This window comes from Callionymus lyra, chromosome 18 (assembly GCF_982586985.1).
Source record: "Callionymus lyra chromosome 18, fCalLyr1.hap1.1, whole genome shotgun sequence".
Classification (NCBI taxonomy): Eukaryota; Metazoa; Chordata; class Actinopteri; order Syngnathiformes; family Callionymidae; genus Callionymus; species Callionymus lyra.
The window spans coordinates 15,996,185-16,016,192 of record NC_141835.1 but is presented as its reverse complement, the minus strand read 5'-3'; the positions used below and the strand labels follow the sequence as shown (position 1 = coordinate 16,016,192).

Sequence of the window (20,008 nt, the reverse complement as noted above, 5' to 3'; positions counted from 1 at the left end):
ACCAGCACCAGTTGAACCCAAACAGGGCATAAGTCACTTGAAGCAGAACTTGAGAAGTCCACACCAGAGACTCACAATAAAGACCAGAACAATTCCTCGATGACCTGGAGTGGCCAAGGTAGGGTCAAGTGCGGCACAAGAGGACCCCTGAACGAAGCCCCCCCCCCTCCCCAGCGCCCCCCCGACACTCTAGTCTTCATGTGTCTGCAGTAGCTGCTTGAGCGAGGACAGTCTTATCCAGCGCTCCAGTGTTGACAGTCGCACTAATCCGCTCCACCTGCTCAAACAGCATCCCTCGAAAAACACCCCCCGCCCTCTCGCACGCATCTGCGTCGGGAGTCCCCGGGGCCAAACTCTGCCTCTGGTTCCGTCTGCACACCAGTTATCGTGGCCGGCCCGGCGCTGCTCCCCCCGGCCTCTTCCACATTAATCGCCAGGAAAACAAATAGTTGTCAAATGTTTGGAAAAGAAGCCGTGTTTGCGCCGGGGCCTAACAAAATAATTTTTACAAGCTATCCAGTTGTGATTAGGGCTGCGAGAATTGAATTTATGTGGCATAGATAATATTAATATTAGCCTAATTAATTACGTTGTTTGAACTCGGCGGCGGCGTGTGTACCTTCTACACAACGCTAACCAGCCGGAGCCGGAACCGAGCTCTCGGGCGTCTCTATCTCGCCCCGCTCCATGGCGACCGCACACAATTCATCAACGGGTGGGAATCTAATCCCCGTCGGCGCCGAGCGGAGGAAAGGGAACTTTGCTCGGGAGGCGAGAGTTCCTGTGAATACTTGATGGCTTGTTTCACCTCGGAGTGACATTCACGGAGCGGGTCACTAGTTTCAGGGTGTTTTTGAGTTTTTGTACCTTTTTATTGTCACGTGACATCACATGGTCGTTCCACTCCTTCTTGAACTCCACCGCTGACACCATCCCGGTCGTCTCTTCTCACTGGTCCCTTCCTGAACTGTGTCATAAAAGAATCGATAAGCCTGTCGTGGGCCCATCATTCAGCCGGTTTCGCTCGTTCTTTTGAGACAAACGTCACGATTAGTTCTTGCCAAGTAAAGCATGATCGGCTTAAAACATAAAGAAAAGAGATACCGTCACGGTTTCAAAAATGATATGAGATATTGATCGTCTAGAGGGATTTCAACCTTCTTTTTTACTAACCATAGTACGATTTAATATCAGCGTCTTTTTAACTGACACAAACTACTTGACTAGTCGAAGGCTTATCTTTATTAGGAGAAAGTCTGATATTTTCGCCTTTAAGACAGTTAGAATCAATTCAAGAGAAATAAGTATAGAACTAATACGATAATTATCATCCACTTGTTTTAACCACATTTCCTTCATTTCATGATCGACTTGGGGCTCTTTTTGAAAAACAAAGGTTTCAATACTTAAAAAAAACATCATCTTCTGTTACAAAGACACTGTTTTTTCAGTAATACTGTGTTGAAATCACCTCACAGTTTGGAGGTGTCGTGTCACTCTCCTCACACAGGGATTCTCAGCTGTTTCTACCTCACACTGAAGACAATACGGATCAGAACTTCTCTACTGCAGGCCCGGTTGACCCGTCTTCCTCAACTTCTGTCCGGCTGTCTTTCCTGTCTCCACAAAGGACATCGACGAGAGAGAATCAGATTGAAATTCAGCATTTTTTTTTAATGAGTGAGGATCGACAGCAGAACATTTGGAGCAGCTTTGACATTGACATCTGCGTCTTAACTCAGTGCAGCTGAGCCCGGCGAGAAGTTCCCCGTCCCTCGCTGGTGGACTCGGCCCCTCGGTGTGTGTGCAATCATGTATACTCACCGACACAGTACGCCTGAGCGGGACCACCCAGACCTGGGAGTCCAGGGTCAAGACGGAACTCCTCTGACCTCGGCTCTGAAGGGAGAGGTCAGAGGAGCAGTCATGAGTCTCTGAGAGGGACTCCAGTTCATTACAACAGAAGCAGGGGGGGGGAGGGTTTGAGGGCAACATCACTCTCCTTCCTGCAGCGAGAGTCTTTATATTTGGCACCATCACAAGCAGCTCCGTCTCCTCATCGAAAAAACAGATTCATCAGGATGGCGTCGTCAGGGTTTCTCTGTGATGTGTCACTGGACGGAAGGCGGGGACGGGGTCGAAACTCCAGGTGTATTAGCTGAAGTGTCGACCGAGTCTGGCGGCGCGGTAGTCCACCCGCAGCTGGACGAAGGCGTGAAGGAGGTTCCGGTCCAGGTTGGTGAGCTGCTCCCCGGAGCACACCTGCTTCAGGTTGTCGGGCGCCACCACCAGGAGGTTGCAGAGGGCGTGGAGTGTGTCGAAGAGCTGCAGCACCAGAGGAACCTGAAGGCGACACGGAGTCACATGAGACAATCTGCTGGTGAACCCGACATTCTTAATTCATTTAAGTCCCAATTAGTGACTAGCTTTGATGACTCAGCGTCGACCTCCACTTGACATGCCGTCTCCCTCGCTCACCCTGAAGTCCTTGGCGCAGCGTCGGTACTCGGCCACGTCGCAGATGGCCAACATCCCTCCCATGGAGCTGTAGCTGAACTGCTGCAGGTGCTCGTGGATGAGGCGGTGGAAGCGAACACCGAGTTCCGTCAGCACTGTGTCGACGTTCTTGCCGTCCATGGACTTCCGCACGTGCTCCACCTGTCGGCTGATGTAGACGCAGACTTTGGAGCAGGCCTGAAGAGGGGAAGGTGCAGGTAGAGAATAGTTAAAATAACTTCTCCAGGTGTTTACAGTACTAGTGAGTAAATCAGACGAGTCATTACTAGTCTCTAGATATGACGATCAGTACATGGATTTGGTTTTAGGAGACTTTTTTCCTCTGCTTTTGTCATTTCTTTGAGTATTTAATACTCCTTAAAAGATCTGATAAAAAGGATTTGGAAAGATTTTGCTTTGCAAGTACATATACAACACAATAATACTTCTGGCATATTTAGCTTGATATTATATATTTATTCTAAATACATTTTTTGTTAGACAGACCCTTAACTTCTCAGTAAATAAAATGACAAAAAGAGCACAATAGTTTCACTACTTTATTTAGGGATGTCCAGACTCACCGTGGTGTACTGGATCATGACGTTGTTCTCGTCTTCTGGTTTGAAATCCGTCTTCCTCTGCTCCGTGGCAAGAATGTGCTTCATGTGTCCCATCATGCAGTTCAGCGTTCTGTCATGGACACATTTATAAATCCATAAATATATTTGCTGGCTCCGCACTTTTCCAATGTTTAAACTTGTGTCAGGAAGTGAAAAGGCTGGTTTAAGTGTGAGGGACTCCTGTAATAGTATAAAGTATGCAACCATTTGTAGGTGAAAAGAAGATAATCAATTTTTTTTTGCTTGTTTTCAAAATAAAAGCTTGCATCATAAACATTTGGTTATAATTGAAGACTAGGTCTCTCATACACACCTGTCGATCCCGGTGTCCAGTTTCACCTCCATCTGCTCAATCACTTCTTTCTTCTTGTGCAAACACTCTGCCAACTTTGGCGAGGAGCTGAGGAGACACGCAGGAATGAAGGAAGGAAGGAAGGAAGGAGTCATCAGACAAGCTACAACAAGCATCATGGAAGTACTGGAGGACTCCACCGACCTGATGAGGGGCATGAGCTGGTCGTTGAACTGCTTGTCGAACAGGTGAAAGATGGAGTTGGCCTGCTGCACCACGTCCAGGAAGTACAGGTTGGCGTTTTTGGCATCAGGCGACGGGATTGCTGAGGAACAAGTTGAATTAATACACTTCCCAGTGATTATAATTAGAAGAAGTTTTACCTGAGAGCCCGATCTCCAGAGCGTAGTCGATGTGGTCGACACAGAGATGCTCCACCAGCAGCAGGAAAATGGAGAAGGCGTTCTTGGGAAGGTCGGATGGATCGGAAAGCTACGGAGACAGACTTTGAGTTTGACTCCACAACAGTTGAAATGTCGGGCGTATGGACGTGTAATCACCCTGTGACATCGCTCGAAGGCGTGTCTCGTCTCCTGCAGCAGGTTGACGACCAACTCTGGAGACAAGAAGGTTTCTCCGTGAGTGTCGATGCTCGGGCCCAGAGGAAGATTGGTGCGCTGCCTGATCCGCTCCTTCAGCTCCTGGATGCTAGACACAGACACCGGAACATCCTGTTTAAATCTCCACACGATCATTCAGACAACAGATGATTCACATTCCTCTTTGCGCTTGATGGATCTACTGACTCCTTCAAGAAACATCTTAAGACACTTTTATTCATGAAGGCTTTTCCTTGACTTTCTGGAACTTCTGCGTTTGTCTCGGTGTTATCTTGACCTTTAAAGTATATATTTTATTGATTGATTTTATTTTTGATTGTTTAAGCGCTTTGTGACCTTGGTATGGAAAAGCGCTATATAAATACAAATTACTTACAAATAAGAAACATAAGAGTAGTTTTTAAATAATCAACAGCCTAATAAACATTTAATAAATAAATGTAAGAAATGATTAATAAAACTTAATTAAATAAAATTAATTGTTTAACAAAAAATACAGAGAGATTAAATGTCAAACACACGTTTAAAAGAAATGAAAATGATTAAAACATTAAAAATGATTAGAGAAAGCAATATGGATAATGAAAACATATTTTTTTAAGATAATAAAAAAAAGATTCCTTTAAATAATTTAAAAACCTGAAGAATATTAAACAACAATAAGGTAAAATAAAATTAAAATACAATTAAAAATGTGAATTAAAAATAAACCAATGTTTAAGTTATTTGCATGTTTATTGTAAATCTAATTATTTTAGGGATCAATTAAGTGTTTAAGTTCAACTATAAGATGAGAAAAAAAACTAATATGATGAATCAAATTCAACACTTTAGTAATTAACAAAATTACATTTAAAAACTCTGACTTGGAATTACAACAAATTAATGGACAATATCAAGATTCTAGAAAAATTTAAAAGTAAAGACTAGTTCCGCCCCAACATCCTCTCGAGTTTCAAAGTTCTCACGAGCCTCTGACCTGCCGGTGCCGATGGGACGTTTTTGGTGGTTCTTGGAGTCGTAGTACCGCTGCAGAATGGTGGTGCCGCGGGTGCGGAGGTAGTCCTTCTCCATGGTGATGTAGCTCTCCAGGTAGCTGGAGAAGATGCTCTTGATGAGCTTGGACAGGAAGGTGTGTTTGTCTGAGCCCAGGTTGAACTCCGAGAGCTTCGTGGCCAGAGCCGTCGTCCTGCAGAGACCACAGGAAGTGAGACACGGGAAGCGGGAAACAGGAAGTGACACACAGGAAGGGTAGACTAGGTTGAGACACTGACCGGCTGTAAAGCTCGTAGAGGTTTTTCAGGTACTGCTCTGGGTCCGAGTGTCGAGTCCCGTCCAGCTTCTCCTTCACGTGAGCCTGCAGACAAAATCACAGAGACTGTTTGTACCTCTGCCAAGGAGCTCATGTCACATATATTTATCAAAAAAAGTACACAATGAAATCAATGGAAAATCTTAATTTTTTCTTTGGAGAGCGTAAGGAAACATACCTGCAGCTTATTCTCAAAGATGTTCTGGATCAGCTTGGCCATGACCGTCTCCGGGCTGCTAAAGACTTCGCCCACTTGCTTGTTGACCCGCTGACAAAGAACCGCCGTGTCCTCGAACACATCGTTCCTCACGTATGCCCCCTGTGGACAGATAGAGACGTTTGTCTCGAAGGCAGTTGACGATTCACGGGGTGTTCGTTCACACACTCACCTCCTGACACTGCTTGATGTAGACGTCCACACAGTGTGCGTAGCCCTTGAGTGGACACACAACGACAGATGTTAATCGTTTTTGTCACACTTGTGTAACGAGTTTTGCACACTCACCTTGAAATGTAGCAGAACCGCCGCCACCTCACGCATACGTCCGATCTCACCCAGGCGCTGAGCAGTTGTGAACTCCAGGATCAACTGACGCTCCAGATCATGGTACTTGCCTGATATCATTACATGAATCAATTATTTATAGAACACAACTTAACTCATTGCACGGAAAAACTTACTTGCAATTTTGGCTTTTACATCAGCAAATCTGTCAAGAAAAGTAGTTTATTAAGAGTGAATCTGTCAATTTATTTAGCAAGAAAGTTTGTTAAGACAGAAAGGAGGAAATTACATAATTGTTTTTACAATACTGTATCCATATTCAAAAGTGCTGTATTGTATTTCTCCATTTAAATTAGTATTAATTTATTTTTCATTTTGAAAATAATACCTTTTTGCTATCATAGTTACTTTATTGTTTATATTTCAATAAATTGTGAATAAAATAATTTACAATTAACATGCCAATATTCACATTGTTCATTTTTGTGTTGCAATTAAACTTCTGACTGCAAGATGGCAGCAGTCATTATATTCTTCCCCCCCCTAAAGTAACAATTAAATACGGCGAGATTCTTGGGGATTGCTGAGGACAAGAGGATACAGTTGACTTCAGCAGATTTTAAAGCTAATATTTGGGCATATTTGTTCCAAAATAAATGAAAGCATTCATGACTTTGTCAAGAATCATAGGGCCTGTAAATTTTGCAACACCAGAGTCAAGTACTCAGCCACATAGCCTTGTTCCAACAGTATCACAATATATTGTATTGTTGCCCCTGAATCATATGTATGGTATCGCCAGATTCTTGCCAATACACACCTCAATAGAATACAAAAACTAAGAAGTTATTTATTATGTTTACTGATGAGCCATGTCAATAGTCATTAAGCCCACATCTTGTCAGGTATTTTCAAACTCCGGCTTGTGGGCCATTTGCGGCCCATGATTTAAAATGTGGCCCACAGTCGTTATAAGTTAAATGAATACATTTTCTAGAGAGTTTGGAGACCATTTCTGCAGGTGGGGTTGGAGTTGCGTTTTACTTTTAGGTCAGTAAAGAAAGACCACTTCATTGCTCCAGTAAGTATGTATTAGAACTGTATTACATTTATCTAGCAGGGTCTTCAAACTTCAAGACTCCACCACCACATCTCTCCTCTGGCAGGAAACATCCCGACTCACCTGTCGAACGGCAGCTCCTGAGCGATGAGGTGCAGCTTCTGAATGATATCGGCTGCTTCTTTAATCTGAAGGGAGAGAGCGAGAGACGGATGAGCAGAAGCGACATGACCGCGAGAGGTGGACATCCTGTAAGGCCAGCCTACGGGAGCACGTTCACTCGGGGAGGGGATCATCTTAAAGCCCCGTCCTCCATCTTCCCGTGTTGAACAGGCAGAAGATAACTGCTGCGCTCACCTGAGCATCCGCACCAGCGAGTCCTGACTTAGCAGCATATCCAGCTCTTTATTGGCATGAGTTTTCTGAATGGGCTGTAATCCTACAGGAGTCCAAATCGCCTTCAATAATCTGTCCGGCCAGGGATATCTGTCAAAGAGGAGCGCGAGGGAGGGGGGGGGGGGCTGACGAAAACAGCTACCTCCCCATCACTCCTCCTCACAAACATGCCGGCTGAAAGAGCCCAAGACCTAACGAAAGGCCCGCCGTCTGCAACTCCTCTGTTCCCGTAGATGCCTGCCTCAGCTAACATCATTACCCTGCTCCCGTGAGGAGGATCCAGCCTTTCTGCTCGGCGAAGGTTTTCTAAGTATCTGTCCCCCAGCTAAGATTAGCTAAATCCCATGTAAGTAATGTAGCCGTCTCCCTGCAGTCAGGGTTTAGCAGCACTTGTCTCCACGCTGGCGGCCCGGCCCTCCCTTTCAGAAGGATTAGCAAAGCCGTCCCCCTCCAGCTATTCACTTGCTACTTTCCCCCTCTTCTGGAGGTATGCTCGGGAAAGAAAAAAGGAATCTGGCCAGATATTCCTGCTCGCCTTTTCCTGAAAAACCACCTCCATCGTCGGATCCCGTCTCTGGGATTGACCCCGGGAGTCATCTCTCTGCATCCTTTTGACGAGATGTGGTGGGATTTAATCTGAAGATTCCCGATCAATGCGGAAATTAGGCTTCGCTACGTTCAAGTTATTTATCTAGTTCTTCGCCGGGATTCGCCAGACAAGTGGTTTATTTCACACTTCCAGTGGAGGCGTTAACACAGAACTGACTTTGAAGAGAGAGTTGTACGGAATCTCTTGAGATGAAGTAGAGTTGAAGCACTTTAGTTTAATATTAGAGCCCAGTCACAATTTAACTTCTATGAAAAACCTTTTCAACTACTGGTGTTTAAATCCTATGTCCAGGATCGTGGTTCTGCTCACAAGATTGTGGCATCACAAGTGGGATGAAGACACAGGCCACCAAATAGCAGGTGCATGTTCACCTGTATTCCTGGCATTGCATCTTTTTTTGACAAGATAATTCACTTGCATGTGAATTTTTATAACTAAATTATAACACAAAAACTTTATCTTACAAATGTTGAAGTTGGAATTTGCTTGTAACTTAAGCCAAAAGATGTTAGTAAGTAATGTTACATTCCTAAACTGCGTAGACTCTTATTTTAACTACGTGAATAAAGTATATTTTGTTCCGGGAGTAGTACAAAGAAAAAGAAAAGGGGCTAATCAAGTGAGTAAAACGAGGGTCTCCCAAAAGTCTAACAAATCAATCCTAAACATTTTTTTAAATATTTTACTGTGATGATTGACCAATATATTTAGTTGAAGAATCAGAGTCAAGGGAAGGGAAAGAGAAGTCAAGACCAAGGCGGCTCTGAAGTTCAGCTAAAAGCAGCAATTTTCCATTGGATATCTAAGGATATTTTAACACCATATATCTTGTGGCTCTTCTCATCCTGACTGTGCGCTGCCTCGTGGTGCATCAGGACCAACCGCAGACCCACTCACACATCATCAACGTTAAAGTCAATTAGAGTTGACGTGAGCGTGTTGACATCCTCCATCACGCTGGTATTGTCCGACAGCTCATTATCCAAATTAGCCGAGGGATTCGACTAAAGGGATAAACTTGACAAATTAACACGAGCGGTTTACCGCCCTAATCCCATCTATTCTCACCTCCAGCTACAATCCCAGCGGGGGGGCGCTCTAAGTGATCCCTCTCTCACGAACGTAAATACAACACCTGCCGTCGCCGGAAGATCAAATCGGATGCTTCCTCTCTGCCTCGCTCACCTTGCTGGGGTCGTTGAAGACGTCGCTGCGTAGATCTCCGTCCAGGAACTCGTTGAAGTAGGTCATCAGACGTTGCGCTTCGACAGCTCGCTGGCGAGGCGTGTTGACGCCCTCCAGCTGGTCGCCGAGGTGACAAACCTTCGTGGCCACATAACTGATGTGCTCGTCCAGCTCTTGGAAGTGCTGGAAGGCGACCTGAAGAGATAAATACTGATTAAACCTACATGTTTGGTGTAAGAAAAACTTTCTGTGGTTTATTATTAGATTGAAAATGTACACTTCTTGATTGACATTTTGTTAGATTATGCGCTTATTTTAATTTAACACTTGCCATTGACTCTTCTGGTAGAAGGCAATTTTCTGGAGAAGAATCAAGTTGGGTTTTTCTTTTAGGAAAAGGAAAGCAATACTGTGCATTTATGTAGTCAGGGTATACAAACTGAAGCATCTAAATACTAAGCTGCATTCTTTATGATCTTATAACCTCCTTTTTACATCATTTACATTTTAAGTTTTTCCCATAGTATGTAAAATAATTATTAATTATGTGCTTCACAGAGTTTTTCATATTTTCACCACCAAAGCTATTGTAAATTACATTTTTGTCAGCTCTTTTCTGGTATCATAAAAAAAAAATTAAATCGTTTTTATTCCCTTCTGATACACAAAAACCCAAATTCATATGATTCAATTTTGTTCAAATTAGGTCACGATAGTATTTCTTCTTTTGCAATGATCAAGGTGGAGTTTGATTGTTTTATTCTTATGCTTTAGCAGATCTTTTGTTTAACTGATTTTGTGTGGTCAACTATGTGTTGTCAATCTTTCTCTTTCCAAGGAAAACTATCGACAAGCGACAAGAACAATCACAAAGTTTTTCATATGCTTATAACATTAAAGTCTGGACAAAAAGCGTTTTTTTTCTGGTCACTGTTTTTTTAGGAATTAAGTCATCATCATCTGAACGATACCTGATTGCTTCTCTGCAGATCCTGAACCTTGTGTGCAAACTCCTTGGCCTCACGGTGGCACTGATGTTCCAGCTTTTCCACCCGACGCTGGATCTTCTCATCCAGCTGCTTCAGTTCTTCAATATGGTTCTCAAACTCCTCCAGCAACCTGAAACAAGAAGAGAGGAAGACGTTGAACTTTCTTGGTTAAGCAGACAAACATCACAGAGTGAAACCACCATCCCGAGGTTAATTGTGTTCCACTGACCTCCCGGTTCTCACAGCTCATAGTTACAGATTCATGTCAGATGATTAATTTTTGGGTCCCCAGACTTAAGGAGCTCGGGAAACCAGCGGTGGCGTCAACTGCATCCCATCAAGAACGCAGAGGAAATGTTCTAAGTCAGCAGCTCACTTCACAGAGTGGGGAAACATCCTAAAACGATGAGTGTATAATCTCCTGACTAATTCCCTCAGCAGTGGATGGAGCTTAGAGACATCTCCGGCTCGTCCCAACCGACAGCCGTTCCCTCGCAGCTGACTCAAAGTATGGTGGCCTCCGCGAGATACGTCGCCGCTGTCGCCTCGCTAAGAGCTTCAGAGGAAATGGCGACGGTGGTTCGGTGGAGGAAGCAGATAAGGACGGGTGCATCGGCGCCGCGGCTAAACTGTTGTGGCAGTTTTGCTTACGAGGAAAATAAAAACTTGCCATGTACATGTAAACAAACCAGATAATAAAAAAATGACGGGCATGTTTTTAAGTGCAGCGCTCTGAGAGGTTCCGCAGGATTCACAACCACAAATGATGATTTCCAAGCATTTTGATTCCAACAATGGCTCTGCTGAAACAGTCACCAAAAGAGTCAGTTCATAACTGACTGAAGGCACTTACATGGAGCTATGCTTTTATACCAAAAGTCATTGTCATGACATCAAGAGCGTCTTTATACTTGGTGCAAGTTTGACATTATTGTTAACTATTGGGGAAATTTAAGATTTTATCTTGAGGAGACAAAAATTCACCCAATGAGATTCAAGACATTTGGCACTTAACAGGCGACTGACAAAAAGCTACTATTTGATCAAATGCCACATTTTCTGACAAAGCACCTATGGCTAAGAGATTGAAGAGCTTATCCAAATATCATACTACAGATACATTACCATATGATTTAGGCAAACCAGAGGACACCATGGAGCAAAAGCAAAGCTCTAGAGAACACCAAACTAAAAACCTCACAGACTAGTCCAGCCTAAAAGCAAGAGTCCCGTACCAGCAACCAGGATCACTCTGCGTGGGTACAGGCTAGACATTTATTGACCAAATACCAACCAATGAATTGGCCTAAAACACAACAAAATTTGGCTTGCCTGCCAGACTCTCATGAACTTAACTTGATAGGTGGACAAAAAAGTGGCTTTACATTCATCTATGAAAAATAAAAATAAAAAGCTTTACTAAAACCCAAACATGTCAAAGCATTTTTGGTCTTAAGTTTTTGGTGATTTGGGCTTCTCTGGCATTTTGTTTCTTTAATTTAAATTCAGTTTACAAGCCAACTACAGACACCACGACTCTTGCTCACTCACTTAAAGCATTTAGCATCCCCAGAAGGAATAAATGTTGTGGGTGTGATATAAGCTTTGTTATTATAATGCAGAAGACTGTGAACCACAATGTACATTCACACAACTTATTTACTTACTTACTTGAACGATATCGCTAACGTCCCTTTATGCTAACATGTGTGCCTGTACTTTTACAATAATGTCCACGAGGAAAGACACTGACGAGAAGAAGCATGTGATGTGCATTGATATGAAGTGGAGGATTTAAAGGATGAGGTGATGCAGAGGTCAAGACAAAGAAAATGTGGGAGAATTTGATTAGTTACTTAAACTTGATTACATGTTGTAATGTGGTAATGTTTGTGTTTTGGAAAACATATTTGAGTTACAACATACTTGATTAAAGAGCTTTGAGAGAGAGATCAGAAAGTCCAGAAATTACCCAAAGTACTTAAAATACTAAATTACAACTATGCCTCATATCATGACCTTAGGAGACGAGACTGTATCTTGCAAAACATGTACAATCAATGTGAAATGTTTAATGCAGAAGGAATGACGTTTTATGAAAGATGAGAAATCAGATGTTTGATGGAGCTTTGAGGAGAACAACCACAGTATTTCTCGTTTTATTTTAGTCTTTGGTGGACAGTTTATGTTGTTATGCTGTGTTGAGTGGTGTGATGGAGCTTTCTCTCTCAATATAGGACAACACCATTGGTAAAACGAACGGTGTTGTTGTTGTGATACCGTTTAGGGTCGAAAGCCTCCGCTCCTCCCTTAGAGCCTCCTCCAGGTGTCCTCCACGCCAAACGTTCTATATATTCATCTGCATCAAAAGGTTCCTGTTGAGAAGAAACATTGTTATGATCAGAACATTGGAGCTTTTGTTTGTGGGTTAAACTATTCCTAAAACATGCATTTCACGAGTAGTTATATTTAAGTCAGAATGAGAGAGTGAACTATTTAGCTACAGATACTGTAGAAAAAAATCCAGTTGTCTGGAGTTGATCCTGAATGCAGCAGCACCGTTATAGGAAGCTAGCTTCCAGGCTAGCATGTGTTTCCTGCGGGGTTTTTACCTCAAACAGCTGGGCAGTGGTCGCCATGTTCGCTTCTCGGCTGGCGGAAGAATGCAACACACCTTTGTCGACGTTAAACTACTTCATTAATTCCCTTATTGTGCTCTTGGACTTGTTGACAGCTAGCTGGTTAGCTCTCCAGCTTCCTGTACGGAAGAGAAGGGCGGAGGTGACGGGACGCAGCGGGCCCACCGCGCAGGCGCAGAGGTCAGCTGATCAGCAGCTGTCACGTGAGAGCAGCGGCCGGAAGCGCTGTCAATGTCGCCTCGTTTGTTATTGTTTTTGATGCTACGATGATGATATTTGATCGTTTGCAACCGTTTTGTGGATTTTAGGATAACAGTCATGAGTGTGCGTGCTCTGTGGATTATTTCCCACGAAAAAGGAGAAAATGGAACCGTTCGCTATTCAAGGTTCGAATTGTTGAGAAATATTGCAAAAGTATTTTTATTTAAATACGTGACTGTATATTTTCAATTTTATACTGTCGTTCGACATTTGAACTAAATATGAAATCATATTTTCATTCATTACCCTTTGAGAAAAAAGTATAAGGTATTCAACTTCCTCTTGTATCATACTTTCAACAGGAGGTTTTCCACCGTGGAGCACCGAGCAAAGATCCTGGCTGGATCATCGTACGTTCCGGTCCCAGAAGACGACGCCATGCTGCAGCTCTTGCTCACTGAACTCGGACTCTCAGAACCTCAGAAGCCATTTGTGTTGCTCAGGGACGACTGCCTTAACTGCCAGCGTTTGCCGGCTCTGGACCTGCACGTAGACGGTCCGGATAAAGGGACACTGTGGCCGGTCCTGACCGTCTCCCAAGGCTCCCTCATCCTGGCCTGTCTGTCTCTGGTGGATGCCCCCGCTGACCCCAGACCTCCTCTCTCTAGTCTTCTGTCCGTCTCCCAGGGACTCGCGCTGCTGTCGGGCCTACAGAACTTCCTCTTGAGTTCTGGAGGGAGACCAGATCCTGACACCCTTTCCTCTCGTCTCGCTGCTCTGCCAGCTATGATGCTGCAAATCTGTCCTCTTGGGACGCCGCTGGATGTGCCGGCGCCAGGACCGCCGCCCTCTTCAACCACACAGATGCCCGCCGGGAACCAGAAGCAGCCGGCGTGGAAGACTGGACTTCACCGGGGCAGAGCCGTGGTCAACGTGGTACTGGTGGAAACAGTTCGGTCCATGCAGTATGGAAGCCAGGACCGTCCGGACCTGTGGGACGTCTACGGAACTGTTACGTGTAAGGTAAGGGTCCATAACATTAAGACCACTTGACACATTGTTTGATGGTCTCTTGTGTATCTTCTCTGCAGTGTGAAGTCGAGGGAGTCCTCCCCAACGTGACTGTGACCCTGACACTCCCTCCCAACGGATCCCCTCTGCAGGACGTCCTGGTCCACCCATGTGTCTCCTCGCTGGACTCCAGCGTCCTGACAGCCAGCAGCGTGGACCACAGCGACGCCTCGGCCTTCTCCGGACCCTACAAGTTCCCCTTCTCTCCTCCACTGGAACCGTTCAGACTCTGCAGCTACACGTCACAGGTGTGACACACAACACACTTTCATATGAGTACATAAATCTGACCTCTGACCTCTGTTCAGGTGCCCGTGCCGCCCATTTTGGGGTCGTACCTGCTGAGAGAGGAGGACAAACAGCAACTGCGAGTGTCTGTGACACTGAAGCTGCACGAGAGCGTGAAGAACAGTCTGGACTTCTGCGAGGCTCATCTGCCTTTTTTCAACAGGTGATCAGCAATAATGTGGAGAGAATCTCACTTATATCTGATAATTCAGAACATTCTCACTAATAATTCCATTTTATTTTATCACATAATGTGTCTTGAAGTTAATTCAAACACTTATTAATTTGTGATATAAAATGTAACCTCAGGAGATCAAAGGTCGTGACAGTGACTAGTTTCACGTCTCTGTTGTTGTTTTTGTTGTTCAGGGACCAGATGAGTTCTGTGGAGCTGAAGGTGAGTTCTGGACAGCTGGACGTGTCCAGAGAGAAGAACCTGCTTGTCTGGGTCCTCGGTGAGAACCTCACGAATGTTTTTTTTAACTGCGGACACACTTGTGACACATGTCATATTTGTCATCAGGACAAAAGTTCCCGAAATCTCGTGAGGTCGTGATGGAGGGGAAAATTAGCTTTTCTGGACCTGGACCAGGACCAAGTGACCCGCTTTGTACCGGACTCACATCTTACATTAAGGTGAAGTGTGTTTGAAAGGGATGTTCGGTTTTTTCATCGTCTAGAAAACTATTTCATCAGTATTCTTTTGCTATCTTTATATAATAGTCTTAATTCTCCTAAAATCTGATTTTCTTTTTAAATTGATGTCACTGTTTTAGCGCCACCATGAGGCGAAGTTTATGCTGACCACAAAATAATCCATTTTGCTCTAGTGATGACCTTTCCTGTAGCGCCACTATCAGGACAAGATTTTGTTATGAAAAAATAATAATAATTTAAATATTTTTTTATTAAAGTTGTTTTCCCAGTACAAATGTTCGGCTGTTTCCTCCTCAGCTCTACTTCAAGATCTCCGACACGACCCTCTCTGGCGTCTGCATGGACCAGCACTCGGTCCAGGTCTACTCCTCGGCCAAACCCCGCATCCTCACCTGTGAGTCCAGAACTTTAAAATCAGCACCTTTTTTATTTTCTAACTGTTCTCTCCGCAGCTCGAGAGCTTCAGTCCAAAGACTTCTTCATCTGGAACTCCTCTGGGTCTGCACCCGCGTCCTCGGGGCACCTGATCCTCTAGTGTTTCTCCCTGAATTACCTGTTTTTGTATTAAAACTGAAATATTTGCTTCAGCTGCCTCTTCTTTAAGACCCCCCAATGCTACCTCACCCTCGCCCTCACAGCCTGCCCCCCACTGTCCCACTCCACTGACCCTCCATCAGCCGGATAATTAGCAGCTGGTCTCAGTCATCTGTTGTGGTTCTGGAGTATAGGGGCCGGCACAAAGGCTCCACTCGAGACCTGGCGGGGGTCCCTGCTCTCAGACCCCTCTGACCTGTCAGCCGGTCCCACCACACGCTGCCCCCCTCTGAACCCGCAGACTCGAGTGTGGGCTAATTTGTGACGAGGGGTCACATGGTAAGGAGGTGGTGGCGGGGGCTTCAGGGTCAACGATCTCGTTCAAAACCTGGAGTCGATGGTCCGTCAGCAACAGCTGCTTAAGAAACCAAAATTAATCTCAACCATGATCTTAACTTAGTGACTTTGTCAACCAAACATTCAGTCTTTAGAAATTGTATTTATTTTTAAATTGTGTATTGTCTGGTTTTCTAAGCGCTTTGTGACCCTGGTCTGCGAAAGGCACTTGACAAATAAATATTACTTACTGAATGTTTGGTTGACTACTAACTTATTATCTTTATCTACTTTAATCATATAGTATATACATTTTAGGTTATTTTTTCATCAAATTCTTTCATCGTTAAATGTTTATTTTTCCATATTGATTTGCTTCATATGTGATTTTTTTTTAAATTAATGTATACATTTTTAATCTGCTCTTATTGTCGTCAACAAATGTGTTTTAATGTTCTTTTATTATTCTTTATTTCCCAAAAATATATATATGCATATTAAAGGATGGAAGGAAATCTTTAATATGAATTTATAAAACTACATTTTCACGTTATCAAAATTACAGTTTTGCACATTTTTCTTTTTTACAGTTTGAATTTGACACCGAATTTATTTATGCTTTGAAACAAAAACGGCTTTTCTTTGACCGTTCATTTTATTTTTAACACATAAAATAAATTTCGGATTCAGTGTAAAGATTCAGTATAAAACAATATTCAATGTGAATAAATTCAATTTAAACCTTTTAATGTTGAATAAAATAACAAGTGTAAGAATTTAGATGTGAATATTTCAGTGTTAAAATCCGGGTAACCAAGAGGAAAAATGGATATAAATATGTGACATCTGACTTTGAATTAGGAACACTGATTTTTTTTTAAACAGAAATAATACACTTGGAACTTTTTCTTCCATATTAAAGACAAAAGCATGATTCTATTATCACGTTTCTATTAGGTAAGCTTGTAGTGTTGGCCACTAGAGGGAGACACCCGCTCACTACTTCATTCCAGGCGCAATCAATTTCAAAAGTTGCACATTTAAAGGATTCTTCAGGCGGATCTCGGGGGAAAATACATAATTGAATACTATACAAATACATAATTAATGGTTGTTTGTCGATCGACATGACAGTAATTTGAAATTCATCGACGTTCACAAAAGTCCGTCAACTCAAGCTCTCGTTTTCTTGACCTTCAATACTCGGAAACCTTCGACCTGTTCGTCTCTGACAAACTAACTCGACCCGAGAGTCCTGATACCTGGACAAGTCCAGAGTCCGCCCGGAGGTCTGATCCCAGAGGACGTTCCTCTCCGTGGGTCTTCTCAGCAGCTCACCTGAGGACACGTGTTTGGATGTTACATGTTTCTCCTCTTAAAATATTTTAGTTTCTGCTTCATCACTTATGAATATTAAAGAATATTAACGTTCTTATGATTTTTAATGTTATGGTTTTTCTCTGATCATTTTTTCAAAAGGTGTCATTTCTGCGCAGGCGCACCTCTGAGGAGCGTCTTTCTGCTTCTCTGCACCACAGCTCGTCGACGTCTGAGATGAAGCTGGTCCTGATCCAGTTGTGCCTCCAAACATCCCTGGAAACACGACGAGTTCGCAACAGACCGGACCTTCTGAGTCGATATAAGAACAATCATCTGAATTATTGATGCGACTTTTAAGGGATCTTTACCCGATCGGTCCTGCTGGTGCCGGGACGTCCCGCCTGGACGAGCACAGAGAGCTGCCGGACACCCCCACCGGTCCAGTCCTGAGACAAACCAGAGTCCGGGTGAAAAGTGGACCAGGTGTGAAGAACCAGATTATTGAACAGTCATGAAATCTTTTTTTTTTTAAATATATATATATATATATATATATATATATATAGTTGTTTTATTCATGTCCCCCTTTATGTAATTTAACATTTTTTATTTAATTTTATATTTGTATAAACATTAATTCTGACCTGCACTTTTTTGGGTGGATGAGAGTAAATGATCATGTTGTTGCTCTGCAGACTCGACACATTTCCTGGACGAGACAAAACAAAATCACTGAAAAACAACAACGTTTCTTTGGGAACAATTTTTAACTTTTTGTATTTATTGTATTTTATTAATCATTTATTTCCCCAATTAAAAATGCCTTATATGTATATATTTAACAAGTATTACTATATATATATATAATTTTTAATAGATATATTTGGCTATTTGAAATATTATTGTAGGTACTACTTTGGGTTTCTTGTTGTGGTTTATATATTTGCTTCAAGGATTTTTGTTTTTCAAATTCATAGTTTGTTCTCTCTTTTTATTTTTGCTAAACTTATATTTTTAATTTAAATCTTGCTTTTGATAAACTTTTTTTTCCTGTTGTTTATAGTTTTTTTCTCTTTCAATTTGTTTACAACAATTATTAATCATTGTTATCATACCTATTAGAATCCAACTTTTTTCTTATTCTTTCTAGATTTATTGTTTTAGTATCTGAAATATATAGATAAAAAATGTAAAAATATATATATAAAATACATTTGAAAACGAAATAACCTAAAAACAATTACTGTAAATTATCGATAAACAAAAAGAGCAGAAATATCCCTAAAATATTATTTAAGATTTGTGTTTTAAATGTCATCAAATTTGAACGTATTTTATTTTACATTCTGATTTTCAAGCAGCATGCTGTCAGACCTGTGAGTTTGGAAAGAGGAACTTCCTGCTTCAGCGGCGGCAGCTTCGTTCTCTTCTGCCCAAAGGGTCTCGGAGGTTCCTCCTGAGAGACTGTCAGAGCTGGAAGAGTCCATGCAGGTTCTTCCCGACTCCCTCTCGGAGTCTTCAGGTCCTGTGAACGAGGGGCCACCTGAAGCCGTCTGGACCTGGAGCTTCCGGAGCCCATCGTGACCCGAACTCTTCTCCGATCAGAACAACAAACTCAAAGAGTATTTCTTAAAAAACTGAACCGTAAATCTCAACTTCACTCGCCGTGACGTCAACGACGCCGACGAGACTTGAGTCGCTCCGATTTCCTATGATGAGGAACTGAAATGAAAGACCAGTTGATCCTTGGCTGTCTGAACACTTCACATTGCTCTCTTTAATGAGCTTGGTTACCATGGAAACCATCCCCACAGGTTACTCTGTAACTCCAAAGTTTAACGCTTGGAGGAACTCGCTTGTTTTCTAGGATGAGCAAACAGCCGGAGCTGTCGTCAAACTGGTTTTAATGTTTCTTCGTTTGACTGATAAACACTCAAGAGTCGCACAGTGATGATGTCACTGTGGACCAGGTGTGAAGAACACCTTAAAGACGACTCAGCAATTTGGTGGCGAGCACTGGTAAGCTAGCGGGCTAACAAAGGCAACAGAGGAAATATCAAAGAAAATTAAAACAAGTAAGAAAAGCAAAATATTTGGCCGAGGGCACTGAAAAGCTAGCTGGCTTTCAAGAGAACAAACTGCAGCTTCTAGCTAGTCAACAAAAGTACAACAACAAAAATAAAATCATAAGCAAAAAGGTTACGACCGACTAGCTAGATAAGAGAAGATAGGTCAAAACTAGCAAAACCAGAGGAGCTACTGTAGGTTAAAGTGAAACTCATTTTCTACTCACCCTCATGTCGACTAAGGGTTGGGATTATTTGTACCCAATCCTCAACCATTACTTGCTTTTCCCTCCATTTTTTGGCTAATGGTGTCCTAGCGTTGCTCCCAATCTACGTATCTTAAATGGATAGTTGAAGCCAAAATACAAATTTCAATCATTTTCTACTCACCTTTATGTCGACTAAGGGTTGGGATTATTATTATTATTTATTAGAGTAATCTGTTCCGTTTTGGAGTTATAGACAAAAATGTAAGTCAATGCTAATGTAGCGACGCACGCTTGTCTTCGTCTTCACCCAAAATAGGGGACTTTATTTTGAAAGATTTCTCATGTCAAGGCTTCAATACAAAGGGGACGAACAGTCTGGAGGTATTTGGATGTTTTTAAGTGGATGAAGATGAAGGCGACGACAAGTGAGCGCTAGTCGCTACGTTAGCATGGACATACTCCAACACCAAAAAAGGAAACTGATTCTTCTAATAATAATAATCCCAACCCTTAATCGACATAAAAGTGAGTAGAAAATGAGTGTAATTTGTATTTTGGGTTTGAGATAAGCTCCAGTTTAAGATAAGCAGATAGGGAGC

At 42.7% G+C, this 20,008-nt stretch overlaps 3 protein-coding genes across 3 annotated transcripts; 1 reads left to right on the top strand and 2 right to left on the bottom strand.

The window, feature by feature from the left end:
* Nucleotides 1-1,653: 1,653 nt before the first annotated feature.
* exoc5 (exocyst complex component 5) lies at nt 1,654-12,866 on the bottom strand. Its single transcript, XM_087779655.1, has 18 exons — nt 12,701-12,866; nt 12,369-12,463; nt 10,071-10,218; nt 9,100-9,294; nt 7,032-7,096; nt 6,025-6,053; nt 5,849-5,958; nt 5,733-5,777; nt 5,522-5,662; nt 5,306-5,388; nt 5,011-5,220; nt 3,972-4,119; nt 3,795-3,903; nt 3,616-3,736; nt 3,433-3,519; nt 3,081-3,189; nt 2,479-2,694; nt 1,654-2,343 (listed from the first exon to the last, which is right to left on the bottom strand). Exons 1-18 carry the CDS (start codon nt 12,725-12,727, stop codon nt 2,155-2,157), a joined length of 2,127 nt encoding a protein of 708 aa, XP_087635781.1. The 5' UTR covers nt 12,728-12,866; the 3' UTR covers nt 1,654-2,154.
* A 76-nt stretch (nt 12,867-12,942) lies between these two features.
* Nucleotides 12,943-15,527, top strand: ap5m1 (adaptor related protein complex 5 subunit mu 1). Its single transcript, XM_087779656.1, has 8 exons — nt 12,943-13,113; nt 13,291-13,951; nt 14,020-14,247; nt 14,308-14,450; nt 14,657-14,742; nt 14,811-14,923; nt 15,242-15,338; nt 15,397-15,527. The coding sequence occupies exons 1-8, from the start codon at nt 13,046-13,048 to the stop codon at nt 15,477-15,479; spliced, it is 1,479 nt and encodes a 492-aa protein (XP_087635782.1). The 5' UTR covers nt 12,943-13,045; the 3' UTR covers nt 15,480-15,527.
* Nucleotides 15,528-16,450: 923 nt separating this feature from the next.
* Nucleotides 16,451-18,848, bottom strand: LOC148060712 (uncharacterized). Its single transcript, XM_087780091.1, has 5 exons — nt 18,509-18,848; nt 17,779-17,843; nt 17,503-17,580; nt 17,317-17,407; nt 16,451-17,152 (listed from the first exon to the last, which is right to left on the bottom strand). The coding sequence occupies exons 1-5, from the start codon at nt 18,711-18,713 to the stop codon at nt 16,983-16,985; spliced, it is 609 nt and encodes a 202-aa protein (XP_087636217.1). The 5' UTR covers nt 18,714-18,848; the 3' UTR covers nt 16,451-16,982.
* Nucleotides 18,849-20,008: the final 1,160 nt, after the last annotated feature.

Excerpts from the sequence above, each read along its gene's own strand:
- exoc5 (XM_087779655.1), bottom strand. The coding sequence starts at position 12,727 with ATGGCGACCACTGCCCAGCTGTTTGAG. Across the intron at positions 4,120-5,010 it reads CGTCCCATCGGCACCGGCAG|CATCCAGGAGCTGAAGGAGC; the intron begins GTCAGAGGCTCG and ends GTCTGTGTCTAG. Across the intron at positions 3,520-3,615 it reads CAGCTCATGCCCCTCATCAG|CTCCTCGCCAAAGTTGGCAG; the intron begins GTCGGTGGAGTC and ends GTGTCTCCTCAG.
- ap5m1 (XM_087779656.1), top strand. The coding sequence starts at position 13,046 with ATGAGTGTGCGTGCTCTGTGGATTATTTCCCACGAAAAAGGAGAAAAT. Across the intron at positions 13,114-13,290 it reads GGAACCGTTCGCTATTCAAG|GAGGTTTTCCACCGTGGAGC; the intron begins GTTCGAATTGTT and ends TACTTTCAACAG. Across the intron at positions 14,248-14,307 it reads TCTGCAGCTACACGTCACAG|GTGCCCGTGCCGCCCATTTT; the intron begins GTGTGACACACA and ends ACCTCTGTTCAG.
- LOC148060712 (XM_087780091.1), bottom strand. The coding sequence starts at position 18,713 with ATGGGCTCCGGAAGCTCCAGGTCCAGACGGCTTCAGGTGGCCCCTCGT. Across the intron at positions 17,581-17,778 it reads ATCCACCCAAAAAAGTGCAG|GACTGGACCGGTGGGGGTGT; the intron begins GTCAGAATTAAT and ends GGTTTGTCTCAG. Across the intron at positions 17,153-17,316 it reads CAGAAAGACGCTCCTCAGAG|GTGAGCTGCTGAGAAGACCC; the intron begins GTGCGCCTGCGC and ends ACGTGTCCTCAG.